At 41.4% G+C, this 24,087-nt stretch overlaps 1 protein-coding gene across 2 annotated transcripts in view; it reads left to right on the top strand.

Annotated features, from left to right (window-relative positions):
- The window catches only part of LOC104357627 (multidrug resistance-associated protein 1), a 55,280-nt gene extending 31,474 nt beyond the window's left edge, over positions 1–23,806 (top strand). The window contains exons 16-32 of one of the 2 annotated variants that reach the window (XM_032983661.2): positions 625–751; positions 1,931–2,107; positions 3,155–3,322; positions 3,693–3,870; positions 7,967–8,011; positions 9,855–9,939; positions 11,200–11,338; positions 12,255–12,462; positions 13,335–13,645; positions 14,529–14,728; positions 15,235–15,361; positions 15,655–15,756; positions 16,568–16,714; positions 18,373–18,531; positions 19,973–20,139; positions 20,898–21,092; positions 22,379–23,806. In XM_032983661.2, coding sequence (XP_032839552.2) covers positions 625–751; positions 1,931–2,107; positions 3,155–3,322; positions 3,693–3,870; positions 7,967–8,011; positions 9,855–9,939; positions 11,200–11,338; positions 12,255–12,462; positions 13,335–13,645; positions 14,529–14,728; positions 15,235–15,361; positions 15,655–15,756; positions 16,568–16,714; positions 18,373–18,531; positions 19,973–20,139; positions 20,898–21,092; positions 22,379–22,487 — 2,644 coding nt within the window. In that variant the 3' untranslated portion in view covers positions 22,488–23,806. The remainder of the gene's footprint in view (positions 1–624; positions 752–1,930; positions 2,108–3,154; positions 3,323–3,692; positions 3,871–7,966; positions 8,012–9,854; positions 9,940–11,199; positions 11,339–12,254; positions 12,463–13,334; positions 13,646–14,528; positions 14,729–15,234; positions 15,362–15,654; positions 15,757–16,567; positions 16,715–18,372; positions 18,532–19,972; positions 20,140–20,897; positions 21,093–22,378) is intronic. The other variant, XM_042798933.1, reaches the window with a different exon arrangement.
- Positions 23,807–24,087: the final 281 nt, after the last annotated feature.

The raw sequence follows: 24,087 nt of genomic DNA, 5'->3' as shown, positions 1-24,087 counted from the left end.
GCAGGTGGGATGAGCTCCATCTAGGGGATGCAGCCAGATTAGCCCCTTGCAGTTATCCCTAGTCCCTCATGTTTGCACTATGTCCTCAGAGTCCTCCTTTTAAAATTTTACTCCAGCTTAACTGTAGCCATCCTTGATTCCTGTCCTGTAGAAAATCAGTGAAGAACCTTGCACATGCTATAATTAACAAAGTAACTGTGGTGATGCAGCTACAAGCTGTGTCTTCCCTGTCCCCTTCTATAATTTTGACTGTACTTTCTTGGGCCTTACATTGCATGTCCTTTGGGACAAGGATGCTGTTTGGGAAGCATCCTTTGGTATTTACATTTGTGTTCACTGAACATTTGAGTGAAATGTTGACAGCTTGTGTCACAGCGCTTTTTTTTTTTTTCTTTTTTCTTCCCTTTTTGACTAATTAGATAAGATGCTATGTCATAAATAAAAGAGCTCGGTGCTTTCTGAATGAGAGGTTTGCATTTTTAAACAGTTAAAGTTTCTGTGCTATGTCAGCATTTGCAGTGGTTGTTCACATTGCATCTGACTTTATATGGGCCGTTCAGTAGACTGTTTTAACTAGTGGGATGTGCCAGCAAGCAAGGCTGAATTATGTACGCTTTATTTCAGCATTAATTTCACCGTTCCTGAAGGCTCCTTGGTAGCTGTTGTTGGTCAAGTTGGCTGTGGAAAGTCTTCACTGCTGTCTGCATTACTGGGGGAGATGGACAAGAAGGAAGGCTATGTGGTTGTCAAGGTGTGATGTGTCTGAAGAATTGTTCAGCTATTTGTGCATATTGCCAGAGGGATTCTGGAGTTCCTAATGTTTTGAAGAGGGGAAGAGACAGCGTTTCAAATGAATGCATTTTTTAGCCTGATTTCCTGGCAAGCCATGTACATATCTTAGCCTGCACTCGGTGTAATTACGTTTTAATTTTTGACCCAACAACTTCTAAATTTGTTGGTTTCGGATTTAATCAAATACATGGAATTACAGAGGTCTCAAAGATAAGTATTCTGGTGAGTCTTGTTGACAGCCAGGTATGAGGTGGGGAAGACCCTATTATACATACTCCAGCCTGAGGAAGAGCAGTATTGGTTCATACCTTCTTAGGCATCAGAGAATTACAAGGGGAGAAGGTACAGCCAGATACCCAAACATGGGAAAACCTGCTGTTGTAGTTTGTACTTTCTTAGACATCAGAGTTGTACAGAGCTCACAGAGGAAAAATGACCTGGAAGTAAGTAAGTGAAAGTCCTTGTTTTGGATTTTGCTGCTGCTGTAATGTACAGAAAGTGAATTATTTTACAAGCAAAACAAATATGTTACATTTAAAAGAATGCACATTTAGTCATCTCCAAAATTCTGGAAAAGTCACGCGAGATCTGAATCACTGATTAATTGTGCAGAAAGAGAAGGCGGAACTAATCTTCAAAGCAGAATGCTTTGCAGTAGCTCAATCTCTGCCTTTGAAGTGACTTTTATATAAAATCTACTTCCCCTGCTTTGTGCAGAAATCTCTTGGCAGGGATGCATTTGTTAAACACTTGCATTCCAGATGAAATTGTTTTATGCAGAACATAATTTATAACTATAGGAAAGAACTAATGACTTTTGACATTCAGTAATTGTGCAGAGATTTCTCTAAACAAATGTTTCTTCCAGGTTTATGTTAGAGGATCATACTTCGTTTGAAGTCCTTTATTTTCCCCCAATACACTTTGTTACATTCACTTGTGGAGAAGATTATAACAATAACATTTTGGAGGAAGTGGTAGCCCAAGAACTCCATGCAGTTTTGAAATGACCATAGGCAATTCGGGGTGATTAGCACTGCCTGCCTCACAAAGCCCTGCTGTGCTTTGACTTTGTGTGGAGACATTTAGTCTAAAGTACTGAATAAGTACTGAATAAATAACTGTGTTTTTCTTGCAGGGCTCAGTTGCCTACGTTCCTCAGCAAGCCTGGGTCCAAAATGCAACTCTGGAAGATAACATTATCTTTGGAAGGGAGATGAATGAGAGCCGGTATAAGCGTGTGATTGAGGCTTGTGCACTGCTTCCTGATATAGAGATTCTTCCTACAGGAGACAAAACAGAAATAGGAGAAAAGGTATTTCAATACCCACTCTATCATAACAGTGCTATTGCTTGTAGCTAAGGCCATATGACTTCTGTCCTACTTTAAGATAAAGTTGTATTGAATTTAAAACATTCAGAGTAGAAATCCTCTAGAATAAGAGGCAAACTTGAGCAGCATGTTTTTCCTTGTCTTTTAAGCTTCAAAGGGGAGGAAACCTGCTCTCAATTACAAATATAAAACCAGCTTGCAATGACAGCTTCTATTTGTCTCTAAGTTGCCATGGTCACAAAGCAGCAAAATGTATGGAAACAGGAGGTGAAAAATCTTTTGAACAATTCATTTAGTAAAACAAGCAAACACACACATACCCCACCCCCAAGCCCCAGAAAACAAACCGCAAAAACAACCACCACCCCAAAACTGGCCCTTGGTTGCAAAAGTATGCGTGGTGTGGGATTTAGAAACTTGCATAGGTGTTGTAGTGCTCTGCTATGGGAGCAGGACCGGGTGTCCCCCAACCGCGTGGCCAGCAGGGTATGGTATGTAACCTGCTTGGCGTTCTGCTAAGTTGATGTTCTCCAGAAGACTGGGATATGTAGGGATATGTGCTTTGCCTGCTGACTAGTTATAGGTGGGTTATAGCTGCCAACTGCCAGCCCCAGATTCACTAAAGAGTGCAGGTTTATCTTCCTTATTGGTGAGCAGGTCAACCAAATTATAGAGTGTGAATAGAGTTTATTAAATCAGAGACAGCACTGCAGAAATACAGCTGAGAAGAGTAGCCTCTGAACGTACAGAGTGAGGTAGGTTGGTCTGGTTTAATTGCTTTACAGTTGTTTCTTTTGACTAGTCCTTCACTGACAGTGAGAACTTCATAGATGTGCTTCCTTCCAGGAGGATTTTGACTGGTTGCTTATGCTGTTGTGGTAGTGAAGTTACTTGTGATGGAGATCTGTTTCGTACAATGCTGAAATTTCTCTAATTTGCATAAACCACGTATGACTTGTCTTTCACAAACTGTAGCAAGACATGTCTTTTCAGCTGTAAATAAAGGATGATATTTTCTTGTTTCCCTAGGGTGTGAATTTGTCTGGAGGACAGAAACAACGAGTCAGTCTTGCTCGGGCAGTTTACTGTAATGCAGATGTCTATTTATTTGATGATCCTTTATCAGCTGTTGATGCTCATGTTGGGAAACATATTTTTGAAAAAGTTATTGGACCAAAAGGAATCCTGAAAAATAAAGTATGTCCTAATGAGATACTTGTCTCTAGAGAATGTTTTGTTTTTCTTTGCTGAGTTAAAATGATTCCAAGTTTAAGTTGCATATTCAGTCTTTTTTGTTTCATACATCTGCAAAATGAAAGGATCATTCTGAGATTTTTAGAGGACTTTTATAAAACAGTGAGTTTCTATAATGAAATGTGCTCTTCTGTAATTCAAAATTCTTTGATGGAAAAATGAAGACAAGGACAGTATTTTTTCTTAAAAATACTGCATGCCTGTCCATAGTTATTACTGTATTATACACAGAATTCAGGCAGCTAGAGCAGTAGTTCAACCATTGTATTTACTAATTTGTGTGTGTGTTTTTTTTTTTTCTTTTGCTATTTAGACGCGGGTTTTGGTAACCCACGCAATCAACTATCTGCCTCAAATGGATACAATTCTGGTAATGTCTGATGGAGAAATTTCTGAGATGGGCTCCTATCAGGAACTGCTGAAGCAAGATGGGGCTTTTGCTGAATTTCTTCGTACATATGCCAATGCTGAACAAAGCACAGAGACCAGCGGTAAGTTTACAAATAAATTCTCTTAAGATAAGCTGATGTGTGGCATGTTAAGGGAGTCATGTTAAAGGAAAAATAGTGGTAGTGGAAGGAAATCTAAAAGAAATTACTGTTTCTTGTGATGTACCTATAGGCAGAGGTGTTTATTTCTTGAGGGTGTTGAAGGTTGTGAGATTAAATGCACCTTTCCTAGCATTTTAGGAAAATGTGGAGCAGATCTGTAGTAAAATTCCTCTCATATCAAAATTCAGATGGTTGTGAGATCAAGTAAAGGCCAACTGGAGTTTATACACCCTTCCTGTGCTTATTTGGGTGTGTCATGTTTATGCAGATAATTCCTTTAGGGATGGGGAAGAAGCAGCTAGTTTTTCTAGGTGATGTCCCTGACTCCTGCTTCTGCTTTACAAAACAGCTGTAGAGCTGCACTGATACAGAACTATATGTTAGGTTTTTTCTTTTTACATGTAAATGGTTTCAGTATTGGATTTTAATAAGGGAAACTAGTCTCTTGCCTCCAGCCTGTTTTCTTAAGCGTCTTGCCTGTGGTGATTTCATGACACTCCTCGATATGCTCATGCCAAAAAGTATGAGGGGTGCTTGCACTGTGCTCACTGGGGTGAAGTAGTTGTCGTGTACTTGAGGCCTGTTTGGTAGCAAATGGCTGCTGCTGAGTGCTGCAGAGCAGGCTCTTCAGAACAAGGAAGATTGAGCCTAGTTTTCCTTTAATTTTCTGTTTGGAAAAGCCTTGGTTCCCACCAATTCCCTAGAGGGAAAACAGGAATTTTTAGTCTAATCCTGACATGCTTCATAACAGGAAAACCAGAAATGGTGCCATATCTAGCTGCACTGATGAAGCTGTGAAGTGTTAAAGAGGTGTTGAATGGCTGCCTTTGGCAAGGGGCTGCTATTGATATTCATCCACGAGTTCTTTGTGAGGGCTGGGATAGTCTTCCTTAATCTTTAAAGCTGCCCTCTAGTTTTGAAGGGCAGTCTGTTGTCAGCCTGGAGGCTGTAAACAGCAGAGCTCATTTCCTGGATGTGGAAGGTGGCATCTTCTCCTGGCTCCCTCTCATGCATCCAGCCATCCCAGATGGGGAGCTGGATTTGGAGGTGGTGTGTCGAGCTGAGGCTCAAGGTCAGGATGCCCTGCTGTAGGCTAGCTCCCCTCTTGGAAGAGTCTCTTGATATGTCTCGGTTGTCATTCTGTGCTTTGGGTGGACACTTTCTGTAGAATGTTCTATGAGTGGGTTCTCACACTGTGTAAAGCATTGTGGGAAGAGATTTTATGGAAACAATCAGGTTAACTTCTGTGTATTTTGTGTAGGTGCTCCTGTAGCTACTTAGGGCACAGTCAGACTTGTTGCAGTCTTTAGTGTGTGATACTTCCAGAGACAAATTAACTTTCTTTGCACTTCCCTAGGAAGTTAACAAGTTGATTTGTACAAAGATTTGCCTCCTTTAATAGCCTTGTTCTTTTAACCTTTGTCTCCTCCCCTTTCTGAGTGTATGGTAGGTTTTGAAGTCCGTTACATTAAACTGAGTTACTTTACTTGCCTGTTAAAATACTGAATCTTCTTTTGCAAAGTGAGCCAGTGTTCTATCTTTTGCCATGCTTTTCTGCAGTTGTCTAATAAGAGGCACTTTTAACTTGAATATGATTCTGGTGATTCGGAGAAGATTGCTGTATTGCAGCAAATTTGTTTCTCAGTTTTGGCCAAGTGGTCTGCCAATGATAAAAATTGAGAAATAGGGGCATTATTTGTCTGATTCACAGTAATAATATTAATATTTATCAGATGTGTAAAAGGTCCCTAGATATTACTAAAAAAATCACAGGTTCTTGGATAAAGAGATCTGCCTTTGAGTTCTGTGAGTGTTCATTTTTGGTGTTGTCCCATGTCTCCCCCTACCCCAACTTGTAGCTGTTGCTGCAGTAGCTCTTGCTCTAGAGATAGCAAATAGTTACTTGAAGATTACCTTTCTTAGGGCTGTTTTTCCTTGTCTCACATATAGACTAATGCAGCAGATGTTAATTTTTGTTTTGACGAGTTGAGGTTTTGCTGTATTTTCCAAATGGCTTCAGCATAAACTTGGTTTGTCCTTGAAAGTCCTGGAGCTATTTTTAGTGTTTGGAGGGAGTAAAAGTGGCTCCACAGAAGTGCAACTGCACTGTAAGTTTGAAATACTTTTTAACTTTCTGGTTCATCTTTGGTCTTGACTGCAGTACCTGAAAGATAGAGATGTACAGCACAATTAGTAATTCTAAATCTGGTTTGCATTGTGTGGGCTGTGCTTCAGATGGTTGTCTCCCCTGCATTTGCCTCTGTGACCTTGCAGTCAGATAAAAAGCTGAAAGACCTTTCAACAGCTACTCATCTTATTTTATATGAGAATTACCAGCACAACAGGCTTACTCAGTTTTGGTTTGGAGGGATATCCTGGTTTGGGCTGGAATAAGAGTTCATGTTCATTTTGGTAGCACTCCTCCAGCTACCAAAACAAACATGAACTCTATTCCAGCCCGAACCAGGACAAGGGGAAAAGTGGTAAAAGTATTCTGAGAGGTGCTAAGGGTCTGGCCTGTAGGGTTTAGTTCAACAATCTGCATATCTTGAAAGGAAGGGTCTTGGTCTGTCACCTGTAGCTGTTCAATTTGTATGTCTTTTTTTTCTTAAAGTTGGTGGACTTAATCCCCCAAATTCCAGCTGTTGTCCTGTTACAAACTAGAAATCTGCTCTCTGGAAAATGTAGTCTGGTACAGGAGTGAGAATCACAGGGCCTTGCTTGGCCTCTGTATAAATTGCTTCCCAATCGCAGCAGTGAGGAAAAATTTTTAAAAGTGCCGAATTTGAAAGGCAGATGTCTTCCTCGCTGAATAACTTTATATTATACACTAGATAGCAGTGTGTATTTCATAATACAAATTAATTCTGTGTTACGGGCTGGGGTTTCATATCTGCAAGGAAAAACACTGTGCCTGCACAATCAGTACTGTCTCCCAGTAAAACCCAGAACACCTGTATTTTGTGGCTGTGCTTTTTTCAAACAGCAGGAGACTTGATTTAAGCTTAATGGCATCATTGGATAGTCAAGATTGCTTTTAGGGATGGCTGGGTGCTTCTCTCCTTTCTGACTTCTTGGAAGGCAAGAGTTAAATATTTTGAGATGTGTTGGCTCTTTCCCAAATGCTATTGTGGAGTCTGGAGCAAGTAGCAATTCAGGAAACACCTGTTTCTGTCAGGAAATAATCTGACTTTCACTTAAATCCATTTTACTGCTAGCAAAATTCAGCTGTTTCCTTTCTCTCTACTGAAGTAAAAGCTATTTGCAGCCTCTGCCCCAAATGGCAGAAGCAAATACTGGTTCAAGATGAGTGCTGTTAAGGTATCAAGATGGTTGGAAGAATGAAGTATCTATTTCTTACTAATCTGTCTATGCAGGATGATGACTGAGGACTACATGGTAGATGGGACTAAGTAAACCTGTGCTACCACAGCTCTCCTTCTCTCATTGATGTTGCGTGACTAAAGCAAGGCAGAAGAGCAGAGCTGTGGGAGGACAGGCGTAGCCCTGTGAACAGAAGTTGCCACTCTGAGAACATGGTGCTTTGCATCTTTATTGTTAAGGTCAGGGACTCTCCTAAGAATCTTGAATGAAGTCTCTTCCTCACCACCCGGGAAACTGTGTATGGTAGTTCCCTGTATCTAGTGAGTTTTTTCTGTCATTGTCAGTATGAGGCCACTTCAGAGTCACTTTTTTGATTATCTCTTCATCAGTGCATAGCTTGAAGGAAAGGAAGTTTCTTGAGCATTTACTTGTAGCCATCTGACTTGACTGAGTTTTTCTTTTAACTCAGCATTGTTGTGGTGTGTGTGTTTTTTTTTTTGTTGTTGTTGTTGTTGGTTTTGTTTTTTTTTTTTTTTTTTTTGACTGTGTATGATGCTTGGGATTAAAAAAAGGTCCATTTCAGCCAATTTGATTCTGCCATGGGTATTTATGGTTTTGTGGTTTAGATGTACTACTTGAATGCATTTGTGTTTGTAAAGATTGAAAATGTTTGAGTTGTGTTCTGGAAAAAGTTAATTATATATACTTTTAGACTCGGATCCTTCATTAGAAGGAACGATTCAACCCCTGGAAACAGGTAACAGCTTTTTTGCCCTGTGGCTTTATATCAGTGCTTGTGTTGGAGTAGCATGAGTAGCTGCAGTTCATGTACAATAGATTGAGTTGTTTCTAGAAGAATTTTGTCTGCACAATAGAGGGTAGCTGCTTGGTTTGCATGGTACTTGTTTGTGTGACGTTGCAGTGGTTGGTGTGTCAGCTTGTAGATAACTCAGCAGCAGCAATTTTTTATCTCAAACACTACCATGAGGAAGCTTTAGAAAAACTTTAAAGTTACCTGCTGGACTTGGGAGTGTTCTGAGTGGGCCCAGAGAGCCTTTGCTCAGGATTGAACCCTGAAGGTCCCTTTTGCTCTCACAGGTGTATTCAGCACTAAGCAGCTCTTCCCTTCTATCATTGCTGGACACAGTTTTCAGCAGAGCCTTCATTAGTGAGCAGGTAAACGCAGTATAAGCAGGAAATCTTTGTAGCCTACAACACGAAATCAAATTTAAGAGCTGTTAGGACAGTATGGTGTATTTGTGGTTTTGTTTTGTTTGTGTGGGTTTAGAACTTCAGTGATGCTCTAAAGTGATATGATGCTAGGAAACTTGCTGGTTTTCATATAGGAGCCTTTCAAAAGGAGTCCTGGCAAGTGCTCAGTATAACCAGCAGTCCCATATTGGTTTGATCTCATTTGTAAAAATAAGAACTAAATCATTGAACTCAATTTTTTCACATTTTTTTCTGTTTCTGGATCACAACAGTTTAGCTTTGGGTTTTTAGAGTAATGAACCAATGTTCTGTTTGCAGACACAGGATGGAATAGCTTTATGTTCAAGCAATCCATGCTTAATGTTTTGATTGAACTGGTTTATGCGTATATTTTGCTTTAGTATAAAAACATGAAAATGTCAGAGTCTAGATCTACACATATTTTCCCACATATCTTTTGAATAGATGCAGGTGGACTTTTTTGTTTGCATAAGCCTTTTAAAATGCAAAATTCTGTTTTTGTTACAAATCAACTGAATCAACTTTCATACTTGAGAATAGAGTTCCATTTAATGGACAGTTATTTTTCTGGAGTCGGTCATTTGGTCTGTATTAGGAAAATGATGGCATAACTTGAACCTAGAAGTTTTATTCATGGCCCTGTATTACGCCGATTTAAGTTGCCCAGAGCAAGCTTAGTATTTCAGGCTGACAAGTTTTGTGAAGTATTTTAGACAGTTGTCTTGTGTGTGCTGCATCATATTACAAATGGGATGTTGCGGGATAACAATACTTTTTTTTTTTTTTGAGAAGTGACATTAGTAGAAGGATCTCTTGCTTAAATTAATGATTCCTGTGGTTGCTTAAAAACTCCAGTCTTTTGCATGTTGCTTCCTGCTTAATTTTGTAGGAATGCTCAAAGTTAATAGCATATACCTTCTGTATTTACAGCTTCACTCCATAATTTGCTAGAATGTCTTCTCATTGTGCTCTAAAATGAAAATAATTTATAGTTAATTGTGTAAAAGATGTGGTTTGAAAAGGAGTGGTTGGATTGTTTGTTCCCCACAGAGTTAGTCATTGTGTGACTTGGTATTGCATGCTTTTTAAAATCAAGTATGTCCTCATAATTTTATTACATTATTATTACTGGCCTGCATTTGATAGAAAAAATAGAAAAATAAATGTTTGTTGTTTTGGCAACTTATGCTGTTGGGGTGAAACTAAACTGATTTGTTCACCTGGTCAGTTACCTCTTAGTGTATGTACTTACTTGTGTTCCCAGCTTTATTTGCTTATTAGGACTGCACCTGGCATTTAGAATTGAAACGAAATCTTTATATCTTTCTACTTCTTTTTTTTCATATTTACTTTTCACACCCCTCCAGATACAAATAGTCCATCTGGAAAGGAAGGAAAGCCTATAGAAAATGGAGTTCTTGTGAATGAAGCCTCTGGAAAGTTGATACATAGGTGTGTGTTCTTTCCTCCCTTCTTTCTTTCCTCCCTTCCCCCCCCCCCCCGTTACTCAGTCACGGACAAACAGTAATTTGGTGTTTGTGGTATTTGTTAGAGGAAAAGGTATCTTGCTGGATCCAGCAGCCCAAGAGAGATGAGGCTGCTGTTGTTCCGTAGCTCCAGGTTCAACAGTAGCAAGGCTGAAGATGTTTTCCGAGCAGGCACATGCACTTAGAATGTACATACACACCACATATATACATGGCCAGCCGCCCAGATGACAGACACTTAAGAGCACCCGCACAAACACAGCACCAAATAGCTTCATCCTGTTGCCATCTCTGGCTGAGGAGGATGGAGGTTCACTAGTGAGAATATAATATATGTGATCCCTCCTCTAGTTGGGCCGAGGCACTCAGTCTGCGCAGTCATTGCCCCTGGGTCCTAGTCTCCCCAGTTGCTAGCAAATGGGCATGTGAACCTCAGAGGCTGCAGCCCCACTCCAGCTGTTGGGACAGGCTGTTGTGCATGCATGTCTGCACACACAGACCTCTTTTCCTACTCTTCTTTCCACGTGAAGAAACAATTGTGTTGTGACAAGATACAGTGGGTTTGGCTCACATGGAAAGGAGGGTGTCATATTGGCTAGTCCAGCTTCGAGTATGCTTTCCCAAGGCTTCTGCATTTGACTGCTGTCAGGTGGGATGAAGGGCTAAGTGGACCTCTAGTCTGATCTAGTACAGCTGCTATTATGCTTGAAGGAGCCCAAAGGCACTCACTCTGATTATACCTTCCCACAGTCAGTTTCGTTGTCTATGCCTTATTCTTGTGCTCTAGAGATACTGTGTTTCTGGAAGCTAATCGATGCCTGGGAGTCCACTTGCCCATATTGGTACCAGTGTGAGAGTACCCTTTTTGCACTCCAGCAGTTGCAGTGCATATGATAGGGTTTGTAAAGACTAATGCTGATGATCACCGAGCATTTTTCTTTTGGGAGTTTGATTGCTCAACCAAGACTTCTTTGGCTAGCCTGTTAATTGTATCTGAAGATGGATACTTGAGAACTGAATGCCATCAGGGAGGATTAGGAGTGGGCTGTGAGGGGAGGAGGAAAGCCATAGTAACCACTGGCCTGATGATGAGTGGTTAGGAGATTGATTATCACCAGAGTAATGTAAGCCACTAAGTTGGTGGTGTGGACTGTTGGAGTCTGTCTATGAAGTAAACACCTGGCCTGTGTCATGCTAAGGCTGAGAAATAAATGTCTTCAAACAGGCAACTCAGTAACTCTTCAACATACAGCAGAGACACGGGGAAGTCACAGCACCAGAGCAGCACAGCAGAGCTGCAGAAGCCACTTGCTGAAAAGAATTCGTGGAAGCTGACAGAGGCTGATACAGCAAAGACGGGAAGGGTAAGGTCTCCTGTTGCCGCTTCCTGTACACTCTTGCAATTTCAGAAAAATCCCCAGGGTCCAGAAGAAAATAGCTTCCAAAGACCGTGTAACTGGGGTGAAAGAGGTCTGAGTGGATCCTTGGACTTGCTGATTGTTGTGTAGTACTTCATAGAAGTGTTGCTGTGCCTTCTGCTTCCAAAGCTGAGCCCCAGGTTTGCATGCAGAAAGAGTGCTGACACCAAAGTTTTTAAGATGATGGGCCTGACCACATCAAAGTTTAAAATAAGAAATAAAAACCTTGCAGCTATTTCTTGGAGAGAGGTTGTGACCAATTAGGTGACCAAATGAAATCTGCCCTTCAGTGTAAGGAGCTGGAATTGACTCAGATGAATTTAAGCCAAGTTTCCACTGTAGACCGAAGTATCTAATCCCAGGATACCCAGGGCTTTCTGAGAAACCTGAGAGTGAGGTTCCTGGGAAAATGAGTTAGACCTCCTAGCAGTGTTGCTTGAATCCTCTGGTTAAAGATAGATCATAGGTTACAAGCCACGTGGATCAAGGATTTAATTAAAGGCTATATAGTCTTGTAAAAAGACAGAACCAAAATCTGGAACTCCTCCGTGAAGTTTTTGACTCTGCCACCGATGCTGTGTGTTACTTCAGGCAGTGCTCTCCCTACCCTTCCCTTTCCTTAGAAGACAAAGGAAAGATGATGTGTGCCTGCCCTTGAGGGATGTCTGGTCTGCCATATCTTCATAGAACACTTTGCAGCTTGTGTTCCCAAGCAGTGGCTCTCTAGAGTGCAACTGTAGGGTTTTTATGGCCTGATGCAGAGATATTGACTTTAAATAGGGGTTGAAAAAGGGGGAAATTGCTGGGTTTGAAACTTAATTTGCAAAAGAAATTCAATATTTTTTTTTTCTTCTGTCTTCAGGTAAAGGCAACAGTGTACTGGGACTACATGAAAGCGATTGGACTCTTTATCTCTTTCTTGAGCATTTTCCTCTTCATGTGTAATCATATAGCTTCCCTATCTTCCAACTACTGGCTAAGTTTATGGACAGATGATCCTGTTATCAATGGGACACAGCAGTACACAAATGTTAGACTGGGAGTGTATGGAGCACTGGGAATTTCTCAAGGTTTGCTTGGTCTTACCTATTTTAAGATGATCTGTTTCAGAATGTTTCTAATGCTCTTGGTGACCTTGTATCGATTTCTTTTTCCTTTGTAGAAAGATTTTAAGCTTGAGTGAATAAAAACAAAAAGGCAAGCAAACCAACCTATAAAATTACTTAGCGAATATGGTTTTCTTCTATTTGTACAAAGCAAGAATGGAAGTGCTTTGCAGGGGCTGATGAGCCAGCAGCAGTTCGTGACAAAATGTCTGACCCAGGAAACGGCTCCCTGGCCTGTAAATGGACCACGCTAGCCTGGTTTGCAGGGACAGTTTGTCGCAGGAGGCCATGGCTACGCTGACTGCCTTGCAGCCATGGCCTGGCTGAGCTGTGAGCTGGGTTTCTTCTCACTGTTTGAGGGTCCATCCAAGGCACCCCAGGGAGGCCAGCTGAGCAATTTTTTATATATCCCCTTCATGGTCAAAGTTTGCTTGCCATGAAACCTAACACCCCAAGTTACCCCACTTCATAATTGCAATAAAAATCCTTCCATAAAAACTGAATGCCACCTTAAAATTCAGTGGTCTTTAAGGAAAATGCTCCAATATGACACAAAAATTTGTAATAGAGAAACAACTTTTTCCATCAGAGAAATGTAGTGTTTTCACTGATGGGTGTTTTTTGTTTATTTTTTTGTTTGTTTGTTTGGGTTTTTTTGTTTGTTTTTGTTTGTTTGTTTTTAATATTACTTGAAGTAATTGCTGACTCTACCTGTAGTGAACCCCAGTTCTCAGGATTATCGTAGTAGAGACATGCTAATGACAAGTGATGACAAAATGGAGAAAAAAATTTCGTGATAGAGCTGGAAGTAGTTAAAAATAAATCTTCTTTTCTAGGTATTGCTGTGTTTGGCTACTCGATGGTTGTATCAATAGGGGGAATATTTGCTTCACGACACCTGCACCTTAACCTGCTGCACAATGTCCTCAGGTCTCCAATGAGTTTTTTTGAACGTACACCCAGTGGAAATCTGGTGAACCGTTTCTCTAAGGAGATAGATACCATTGACTCCACCATTCCACCAATCATCAAGATGTTCATGGGCTCGACATTTAATGTGATTGGGGCTTGTATCATCATTCTGCTGGCCACACCTATAGCTGCTGTCATTATTCCACCCCTGGGACTTGTCTACTTGTTTGTGCAGGTAGGGGGTTTTACCTGGGGGCACTGGGACCAGCGGAGACTCATCCTCTGTTATTTAAGACAGTTATTTTTTGACTCTGCACTGGAATGGATTTTAATGTGTTTGTCTTGTCATGCTTGACTGGTTTATTGATGGTTTTGTATGGTTTATTGATTAGCTGATGTTAGCAGAGCACTTCCTTCCATCGTCAAGTATAGAATGGCTTCTGTGCGAAGGTAATCCTTTAATAACTAAGCAGACTTTGTAAAAATGTTAGATTTTGAGACGAATTCTGTGTAGGTTGTTGCTCAGAGCCCAAATAGAGAAAATGCACAGGCTTTTCTAAAACTTGCTCCCAAACAAAAGAGTAGCCTTTAGAGGGGTATGTGTGCATGGTGGATGTGCCTGTTTTGCCAGACTGTTGTTTACAGAGCAAGGGAAACAATGGCAGCCTTTAGCCTTTCACTCCTGCCTTGTGTAGGCAGGCTGTGCTTCCTACCCTCTTGCTTTATTCTTAGAAATGTAGTGGAGCCAGTACAGATCAGAGAGAAGGAGCTGGGTTTCGATTTTGACTCTTGAATTAGTGAATCCTGTCAGGCTCCATTAGCAAACCTTAAAGGTAGTCATATGAGTGTGTTACACTGTTGAACTAAGCTTGCAAAGAAGATAAGGAGGAGAAAATGGCTGTCGGGTGAGTTGGTTTGATTGGCAGCTGTTTAAAGACAGCAGCAGAGTGGATGTAATGGTCTTTCTAGGCCTGAAAGTGTTGGAGAAGGCATGTATTCCCATGTGTAAGTTGAATCTCTAACTCACAGCCCAAATGGTAGAGAACTCTCTTAGGATTCCCTTTGTCTTTTCAGATGCGGTTTGTATGTAACCATAGTTTTCATACTCTGATTTGCAGAGATTTTATGTGGCTACTTCTCGCCAGCTCAAACGCCTTGAGTCTGTCAGTCGTTCTCCTGTATATTCTCATTTCAATGAGACCCTCCTGGGAGTCAGTGTCATTCGAGCCTTTGAGGAGCAGAAACGTTTCATAAAGCAGAACGACATGAAAGTGGATGAAAATCAGAAAGCTTATTATCCAAGCATTGTTGCAAACAGGTAAGAATGGGGTTGACATCTTGAAAGGCAGTTATATGGGGTACTGCTGCCTGTGCTCCTTATAAACCACAGCTCTCAGCATACTTTTTCAGGGTAGGGAAACCTGTGTGAATAGATCAGTTTCACATGTTTTGCTTAAACTTCTGTGATGGAATTAAGGTTACTTCTGAATTTCTTCTTTCTAATAGGAACTATCCTGCTTTACTTCTGGGTAATATTTTTAAAGTTTTTATTCACTGATCCCAGTGTTAATCACAACTGCTTTCTGACCTAAGAATGGAATTTTTGCACCTGAAAGGTTTATTAATTTTGGATGCCTCTAGGTTTTCATGCTGTTGGGGCAGAACCTCAGACATAATACAGTTTCCTTGTCACTGGCAGTATGTAGATGCCATATTATTAATCTTTTCATAAGCAAGTTGTGTGACAGAGCATTGGTTGGCTACATTCCTAATTGTGAGTGGGTGAATTACCAGAAAGATGCATTACATTTTTGTGTCTCGCAGGTGGCTGGCTGTCCGTCTGGAGTATGTGGGGAACTGTATTGTCCTCTTTGCAGCATTGTTTGCAGTGATTGCACGCAACAGACTCAGTGCAGGACTGGTTGGCCTCTCAGTGTCTTATTCACTGCAGGTAATTTTACCTAATATAAGGAATGTAGGAAGAGAATAATAGCTAAAAATAGCATCTGGGAAGATGCTAGAAAGTTTCTTTTATGCCTGTGTGAGGGGATGTTGCTAAGATGACTCATCCCCTGCATATCAAAGGCATCTGGACTTTTCTCCTGTCTAGCACTGGTTAGCCAGGATCTTGTCTGTGTTTATGCATTCCATGAACTTGCAGTGCTTTGGTTGTTTCACGTTTTTTATTTATTGCAGGTAACACATTTAGTGTAAACTGCTTCTAGACTTCTTTTCTCATTGCAGATTACAGCATACTTGAACTGGCTAGTTCGTATGTCATCTGAGCTGGAAACCAACATTGTTGCTGTTGAAAGAGTCAAAGAATATGCTGAAATGGAGAAGGAGGTACATTGAGTTGTCCACCACAGCTGTAGAAGTCAGTGCCCTGTTCTGAGGTGCAGCCTGACTGAAAGGGTTGGAGGGTGCAGCTGGGCATGTTCTGAGCAGAGGGATGGAATAGAGCTTAGTGCTGTCAGTGCTTTGATTCAAGTCACCTAACAACTAATTTCATCTGCAGTTGTGCCCCTTTGGGCTATAGGACGGAGTTCCCCATGGCTTCTTTGCCATGCCTGTCCCTTGAACCTGACTGGAGTCACTATTTTTGCAGCCAGACCGTATGAGGACCCTTCCTAGAATTTTTTTTCTCAGGTTCTGGTAGCAGACCAGTGTTTATACAGTTAAAAGCTTTGTTGTTCGGCCCTGGCACTGGATGCAATGGGATGTGTTCTCTTCACTCCCACCTCTGTGGGAGGCTGAGGCAGCAGCTGTTTAGTTTACCAGTTTGTTAATCTTCAGTGTTTATGTCTCAGTTAAACTGCTTTGTTGCATGTCTGGCTTCCTCAATGGTTTCCTTACTAGGGTGGAGGTGTACAGCCAGGTTATCAGAATACATGTTGCCTGTATGATGTTGCTGTTTATAAGAGGAAAGTTTACCCAGCAAGTGAGACTTGTGATAGCAAAGCCCTTGTCTACATATACCATTTAATCTGCTTTGGGGTAGCTCTTTCTCTCTCTTCCATCATCTTTACAGTTCCTTTTGCAAATTACACACTAACAAGGATTTCTCTTAATTGCTTTAATTGCTTTCCTCAAGTCCTCTGAGCCCATGTCCACTTGAAGGAGGACCTGATCAGATATGTTTCTGTGGTTCTTTCAGGCTGAATGGAGTATTGAACAAACTGCCCCAGCAAGTACCTGGCCTGAGGAAGGGAAGGTTGAGTTTCGAGGCTATGGTTTACGTTATCGGGAAGACTTGGATTTGGTTCTGAAAAACATAAATGTTACTATAGATGGGGGTGAGAAGGTAATGGATCTAAATTTATGGTAGAGTGTTGCTGTTTCTAAGTCTGTACATGTAGGCCAAAGAGAGGTCTAACCCTGTTCTGTAGGGTGTCTCAGGTCCTTAAGAACTAGAAGAACTTCTGTAGAATCAGTCTAACTGTAACTGGCAGATGTAGTGGGCTCTTACCCTTTTCAAGGTCTGTCCTGCATCATGGGATAAAGATACACTGCTACCTGGGCTTGTGAAGCATCTTCTGGTCTGGTTTTGTAAGGAAGTGAGGTTTATTCTGTCTTCTTTCCCCTTCCCAGGAAATTCTGCTAATTTCTTTGCTGTAAGCAAAGAGGAGTACAGGTTGCAGAGAGATGAAGTTCATTACAATTTCAAGAAAATGAGCTACTAAGAGAGGAGGAGGCCCTGATGTAGTGAAGCAGAAGTTGCAGTGTACGACTCTGCAGGAAAAAATGAGACTTCAGAGTAGATTGTCTGGATCTGGCCAAACTGATGGTGATATGTGTGTGTCTCCTACTGCTTCCTTGCCCCATGTGCTCACACATATCCTGCCCCAGTCCTGTGTGGATTCTCTGATGTCTGATAATAGTGTGATCTTGCACAGCAACATAAAATGTAGCTGCAAGACAGATCTACCGTCTGGCTTCCTTCCAGCCATGAAAATGATTGGGTGACTGGAGCACCTCCCTTGTGAGGCCAGGCTCAGAGAGCTGGGGTTGTTCAGCCTGAAGAAGAGGAGGCTTCAGGGAGACCTTAGAGTGGCTTTCCAGTGCTTAAAGGGGGCTCTAGGAAAAGTGATGGTGGGGGGATAGGATTTGAGGGGTGATGGGTTTAAACTGTAAGAGGGTAGATTTAGATTAGATATAAGGATGAAATTCCTTACTGTGAGGGTGGTGAGGCCCTTGGTGCAGGTTGCCCAGAGAAGCTGTGGCTGTCCCCTCCCTGGAAGGGTTCAAGGCCAGGTTGGACGGGGCTTTGAGCAACCTGGTCTGGTGGAAGGTGTCCCTGGCCATGGCAGGTGGTTGGAACTAGGTGATCTTTAAGGTCCCTTCCAACTCAAACCATTCTTTGATTCCTTATTTGTGGTGTCCAACTAGGCATTTCCTTTTTTCCTGAGTGCGTGCTTTCTATCTACAAATATGGGCAGAACACTGCTTCAAGAGTATTTACAAAGGGCAGAGATGGCAAGAGATAGCAACCAACCAAACTAGCAATCTTTTATATTTATTTAAAAAAATTAAAGGAATTTGTGAAGACTTCAGTCTAACTGGGAAGCCAATCACACAGTATGAAACTTAATGCTTTGGGTATATTTTTGCTATAAATTCAAACAAGATAAATGTCAACTCAACAATTTTTAACAGTGAAGCATGAACCAAACAAAGGATTAGAAAAACCTTGGCCTGCTCTACTCAATTCTATCTGCCTTTCTAGAAAAATTGAAAACTTCTGTGATTGAATTGCAAATTTTGACTGCTTTTTGTTCTTGTTTTGTCATATCCAGTGATTTCTCTTTCCCTTTGATCAGCCTCAATTTGTTATGCTGTTTTGGGGTGTTGATAGCCCAGCAAATATGACAACTTCAGAAAATGTGTCAACTTCAGGAGAATGCTTGCAAATGGCTTTAACTCTTCCCCAGAGTACTTCGTTCCTGTATTTCTTCCCAACAGATTGGAATAGTTGGAAGAACGGGCGCTGGAAAATCCTCACTTACTTTAGGTTTGTTTCGGATTAATGAAGCAGCTGAAGGAGAAATCATTATTGATGGGGTTAATATTGCAAAGATAGGGCTCCATGACTTGCGGTTCAAGATCACCATCATCCCTCAGGTAGGTGCAAAATCCTACCATTACCAGAACTTGTTTTGTAACAATGCTGTTTATGTAATGTACTGTGGAGAATATATTTATTCCTTTTCTGATCTATAGCTATGAAACCAAAGTAATTTCAGCATGCTCTTTCATGGACTTGAAACCAAGTTTTTCTCCTAGTCTGGCTTCAGTTTCCTTGTGCTGGGTAACAAGTAGGAGCTTGCCTATGGTCAGGTTGTGATGTGGAAGCAAAACCTTGGCCTTTGGGCTCATGGGCTTTGTCAGCACCTCAGGCTGGTCACTTAATGCTATGGACAGCCTAGCCTGAGTGGGGAGGTCTGACCCCAGCTGAACACCAGATCCAGGTCTCTTAGGTAATGGGGACCGTTGCTCTTTTGGACAGTAGAGGGGAAGTAAAGTCTGAGTATTTCCACTTGTGGAGAGCCCTCAGGGGAGTTTTTCTAGAGGTCAGTTTCATCTCATTTTGGTTCCATTCTGGTTAGAGATGGCATGAAGTTACTTCATAGTCCAGTTATGAGGGATTGGGATTTTTGCATTGCTATTTCAGTCTTGATACTTACTCCTTGGGCCTTTGTACAAAGCATTCTGACTTTGGTGGGATCTTGTGAGCAAGGTATGCAGTACTGTTCACTCACAGAAGCCTGCACAGAACCATCCTAGTCTGGCCCAGAAACTGTGCTTTTGATAGTCCAAAATGTTTGGAAGTACAGCTTTAAAAGCACTGGACTTCTTACTGTGTAGTTTTCATTGCCTGCCTGTTCTGATTCCAAGTAAGACCATAAAATGAGTTTATAGAAATCACCGTTACAGCACGCTGGCAAAAACAAGTGAGTAGACTGTAAGAGGTTTTCTACACCACTTCTTTTGGAAATCTGGAGACTTTGCTTTCTCCTTTTGATCACTTTGCATCAGTCTAACACTACTAGTTCAAAAGTATTTCCAAAGTAGTATTTCTCCACATCCAAGAAAAAAATTGCATACATTAATACTGCAGCTGATTACTTTTGAAATATTTACAGATGATGTAATTCCCTAAGAAGTGAAAAATTGACATAATAGTCCCTGCTGACAGAAGGTTGGGCAGGGAGTGCCTGTTCTTTAACTTAGTAGTCCAGTAAAAAGAAAGTTGGCCGTTTTTTTGCCTTTTCTTCTTTTTTTTTCCCCCCCTTCTCTTCTGGATTCATGAATTACTGACTCATGGAAAGGTTTGGAGTGCCAGAGTATGCAAAGGGCAGAGGTCAGGCCCTCAAGAGGAATAAGGGTGAGGCAGAATAGCTTGCTGTTACTGGAAAAAGTGAGATCTTGGTCCTAAATCCAGTAAACTAGCTTGCTTGTAGATGTATCTGGACATGTTGTTTTCCTTTCACTATCTAAGAAATGCTTTTGGAGCACCTGCCATGTTCTGTGTACATTGTTGATTATCTTTTTCTGTGACTAGGATCCAATCTTGTTTTCTGGCTCTTTGCGTATGAATCTTGACCCTTTTGACCAACACTCTGATGAAGATATTTGGAGGTCTTTGGAATTGGCTCACCTGAAAAACTTTGTATCATCCCTTCCTGATAAACTTAATCATGAGTGTGCTGAAGGTGGAGAGAACCTCAGGTATGTCAAAGAACCATGCTTTTGAAAATTGCCTTAAGAACAAATGAGGAGTGAGAGGCGCGTGTGCCCTCCCATTTGTAGCTAGACTTTGCATTTCCAGAAACCTTGCAGCTCACCTGGGACAGTATGTAGCTAGACCCTAGCAATAGCAGTGCAGTGTGGGGCTCCCCCACGCCGTGTGAGAATTTGGATAAGGTGTTGGGGAATTCTTAATGCATGACCAGGCAATCAACCAACTAGGTTTTATTCAACATGTTTTAAACTCTCCTGTTTGGGAACTTAAAGTAATTTAGGAAATACTCAGAGTGCTGCAAGGTTTGACAGCTGAGGCAGTATTGGAAAGGATTTTAGTAGCAGCAGCCTGCTATTTGTAGTGGGTGTGTGAACTTACCATGGCTCTTGCCCAACAGATGCAATTTTTCTAAGTTGTTAGCTTGCCTGTTGCACTGTAACAGGGATATATGTTCAGTCTGTAGAAACCATTTAAAGTCCAGTCCTCAACACCATTGATTCAGTGAATCAGTTATGCTGAAATGATTTGTAATGTAGTCTCTTACTACATTGCCAGGACTTCATTGTGAGGGGATTGTAGTTTTAGATGCTGTTAGATATTCTGCAGTAAAGTAGCAAGACTGACCTTATCTATTTAGGTGGATTCTTGGCACCTATACTTTAGAACAAGGAATTACTAGGCTGCAAATTGAATACTGCAAATTTGTTCTGACTTGTTTCCCCACCCTCCCATCCCATCTGCATAGTGTGGGACAGCGCCAGTTGGTATGCCTGGCACGAGCTCTGCTCAGGAAGTCCAAAATCCTCGTCCTAGATGAAGCCACAGCTGCTGTTGATCTTGAAACAGATAAGCTTATACAGTCAACAATAAAGTCTCAATTTGAAGAATGTACTGTATTAACTATAGCACATCGTCTGAACACGATCATGGACTACACAAGGTAAAGTAATACTACTCTTATCTTGAAGAATAGCATGTGTGACCTGCATTGTGCTCTACTTAGATGAGCATCTTTGTGTAAGCTTAATGTTTACTAGTGCATTTCTAGCCACCTCTCCACAGAGCTGCTGGAACCCTTGTTTGGATGGGTGGGGGGTGGAGGTGTTGCGGTTTGCTGTGGCTGTGCTCAGCCTGGGCAGCTCCTCTGATCCCTCTGTCACACTGCTGTTGTGCCATTCCTGCCCAGACAAACCCAGAAGGTGGGGAAGCGAGGACCCGAGTCTGCTCCTGGGTCTTGCCCTAATTTAGGCACAGTTGGAAGAAGAATCAGAATTTTAGGGAGCTCATACCCTCAGCTAGGCACAGACAGCATAAGGAATCAAATGGGCAGTTCCTGCTCTTGTTTGAAGTTTATTTGACATTTCTCTGTCCATCACTTCTGGTTATAGTTCATACAGCCTCCCTCATCCTCAGCTGCCTTGCTAAGGTGTCATTCAGAGCAGAGTTATTCTCTCATAATTTCAGTTTTAAGCTCTCATGTCTTTTTTATCACAGAAAGGCAGAGAGCAAAGTGACCGTGGTAAGATTTTTGTGTACTTTTGTAGGCCTCTCTTTGTGCTGTCATTAGTGAAAGAGACAGGAGCCTTGCCTGTGCCAGGCCCAGACCAGCAGTACTGTCAGCAGATGAACGCCCCATTCCGTCACGGCAGTGGGTAGCACTGTGCAGCAGCACCTGCTGAGGGCTTAGTGAGCGTCTCTGGGGTGCCTGCCCAGTTAGTGGAGGTATCTGAAGGCAGTGGTTTAACTGTGAGCTGACTGTACTGACTGTGGTAACTTGCTTTGTGAACTTCCTAATTCCAGTTGCATGTTTGTTTTGCATACTCTATGTCTGCATTTGTATTTTGTCAGCAGAAGCTGTATAACAGCAGTTGATGCGGTGCAGTATTATGGGAAGGTTATCCCAAATTTTGCAAGGTCTTAGGAGCTCACCCTGACAAGAAGTGCTGCCATCTAGTTGCTGGCTGGCTCAGAGCACAGTCAGAAGTCTCATGGCTGCCTGCAAATGACTGGGTAAACATGTTACATAAAAAATAGACTAGACAGACCATCTGCAGTGAGGTCAGGCGGGACTGAGAACCTCTGTCCATTCATACAGTCTGGACTGGCTTTGCTTGCATATAATGGCTATGTTAGAGTCAATTTCTGTCTGTGCAGACATATCTGTGTTCATTGACTTTCTGAATCTTCTTGTGACCACCTTCTCTATTTTTTTTCCTTGTTTTACAGAGTTTTAGTCCTGGACAGAGGAGAAGTGGTGGAGTGTGGTAGCCCAGACCACCTTCTTCAGGAAAAAGGCATTTTCTATAGCATGGCCAAAGATTCAGGCTTGGTGTAGCATTTGAACTTGGTTAGTTTCTGCAGGGAAGGAGGAGGTGACATGTTCAGAGAATTGTAACTTCCCCTGAGCTGGTGTGAACTGTACAGTTCAGTTTCAGATCTAGTGAAGTCAGCCAGAGCATGGTGATGGAAGTAACATAAAAATGCAATTTTTTTTCTTTTTTAATTCTCCTTAGTACTGATTTTAGCCAGCTTTAGGAGGAGTACATACACTGTGCAAAACACTTCAGAGACTTCTAATTTTTCCCTGAAATCTGTCATTATATGCTCAGACGTAAGGCAGAGTGATTCATCAGAGAGGTTCAGAAAAGCTTTTTCTTTTTATCTGCTTTTATGTTCTGAAGTCTCCCTTTTTTTTGTTCAAAACATTTTTGCAAATGCTAGTTATTTGCTTGTTTGCTGATTTCTCATTTGATGAGCCATCTACTGTGGGATGCACTTGGAACATTTTGTGGCATATAGTACTATAGTCCAAAGATTTTTCTTCTTGTGAAATAACGTGTGTGCCAGACTTTCTCATTATGGCATTTACTGTACATGGTTAATGCTTTTATGCATTGTCCTAAAGGTTTCATGTGTTTACAGTGTATAGCAGCAAGTTCACTATATACGTCAGTAGTGCTGATGTGAAAAAGCACAGTCAACTTCAAAGCAGTATTTAAGCATGTCTAGAATGACAATCACTTCCAAAACCAAGTTCGTGCAGCAGTTGGTGCGTTGCAGTATTCAGTACCTGATCTTACACCCAGTTCAACTCAGGAATTCTGACTTGGGTGGCAAATCCTGGTTATGCTTGTGGAGACTAGGCTGAGAAGTGAGGATTTGCCTGAGCAGAGGCTGTAGGCTCAACGTGACATTGATTGTAATACCCTTGGTTTTGGCAGCTGCGTGCTTTAATAGAAGCTCTGTCACATCAAGGACCATTCGCCTTATATCAAAGAAACATGCCCTTCATGCTGCTGCTGTTGACTCGAAAATTTTGTGGAAAACTGTTCTGTTACAGTTGTTTGTGTTTTTTTAAGTTTTACTGTTTTTCAAGTTGTGTGTCAGAGGGGTCTAACAATTCAATTAGCAATGGAGTCTGGTTTTCAAGATCCATGTTGAATGGTCAGTTTTCTGTGGGAAGAAAGAAGTTACTTTTCTCATGTTCTGCTTAGTCTTAAAGTCTTTAAAGGAAAATGCTGGAAGAAGGCAAACGATGTCAGACAAACCCAAAATACTCAGCACTCTGAGAATGTGGACTTCTGTTAATGATATTGCTGACCTTAATACTAGACAATAGTCGTCTTTAGAATAAAGCTATTTATTTTTTGTAAATTATGACTCTCTGAAATTGAATAGACCGAAATTTTCTTTGCTATTTTTTGTAATGACTATACAAATATTTGCAAAGAACTTGCAGTAAAAAAAAATTGTTTGAAAGATAACATGAAGTGTCATTTCTTGCTTTGTCTTTGACAAAGGGTTAACTTTGTAGGTTCAGGTTTTTGCCTTGAAAATAGAAATTACTGGTGTTGCTTAGACTAGCCAGGTGGCTAGGCCTGATCTCTGGGAGGTGATAGGGTGGGTAAGGAACCTTGAGTGCAAACAGCCATGTG

This window comes from Tyto alba, unplaced genomic scaffold, assembly GCF_018691265.1.
Source record: "Tyto alba isolate M040663 unplaced genomic scaffold, T.alba_DEE_v4.0 Super-Scaffold_28, whole genome shotgun sequence".
Lineage (NCBI taxonomy): Eukaryota > Metazoa > Chordata > Aves > Strigiformes > Tytonidae > Tyto > Tyto alba.
The sequence above is the reverse complement of the archived record's forward strand: the minus strand, read 5'-3'. Positions and strand labels throughout refer to the sequence as shown.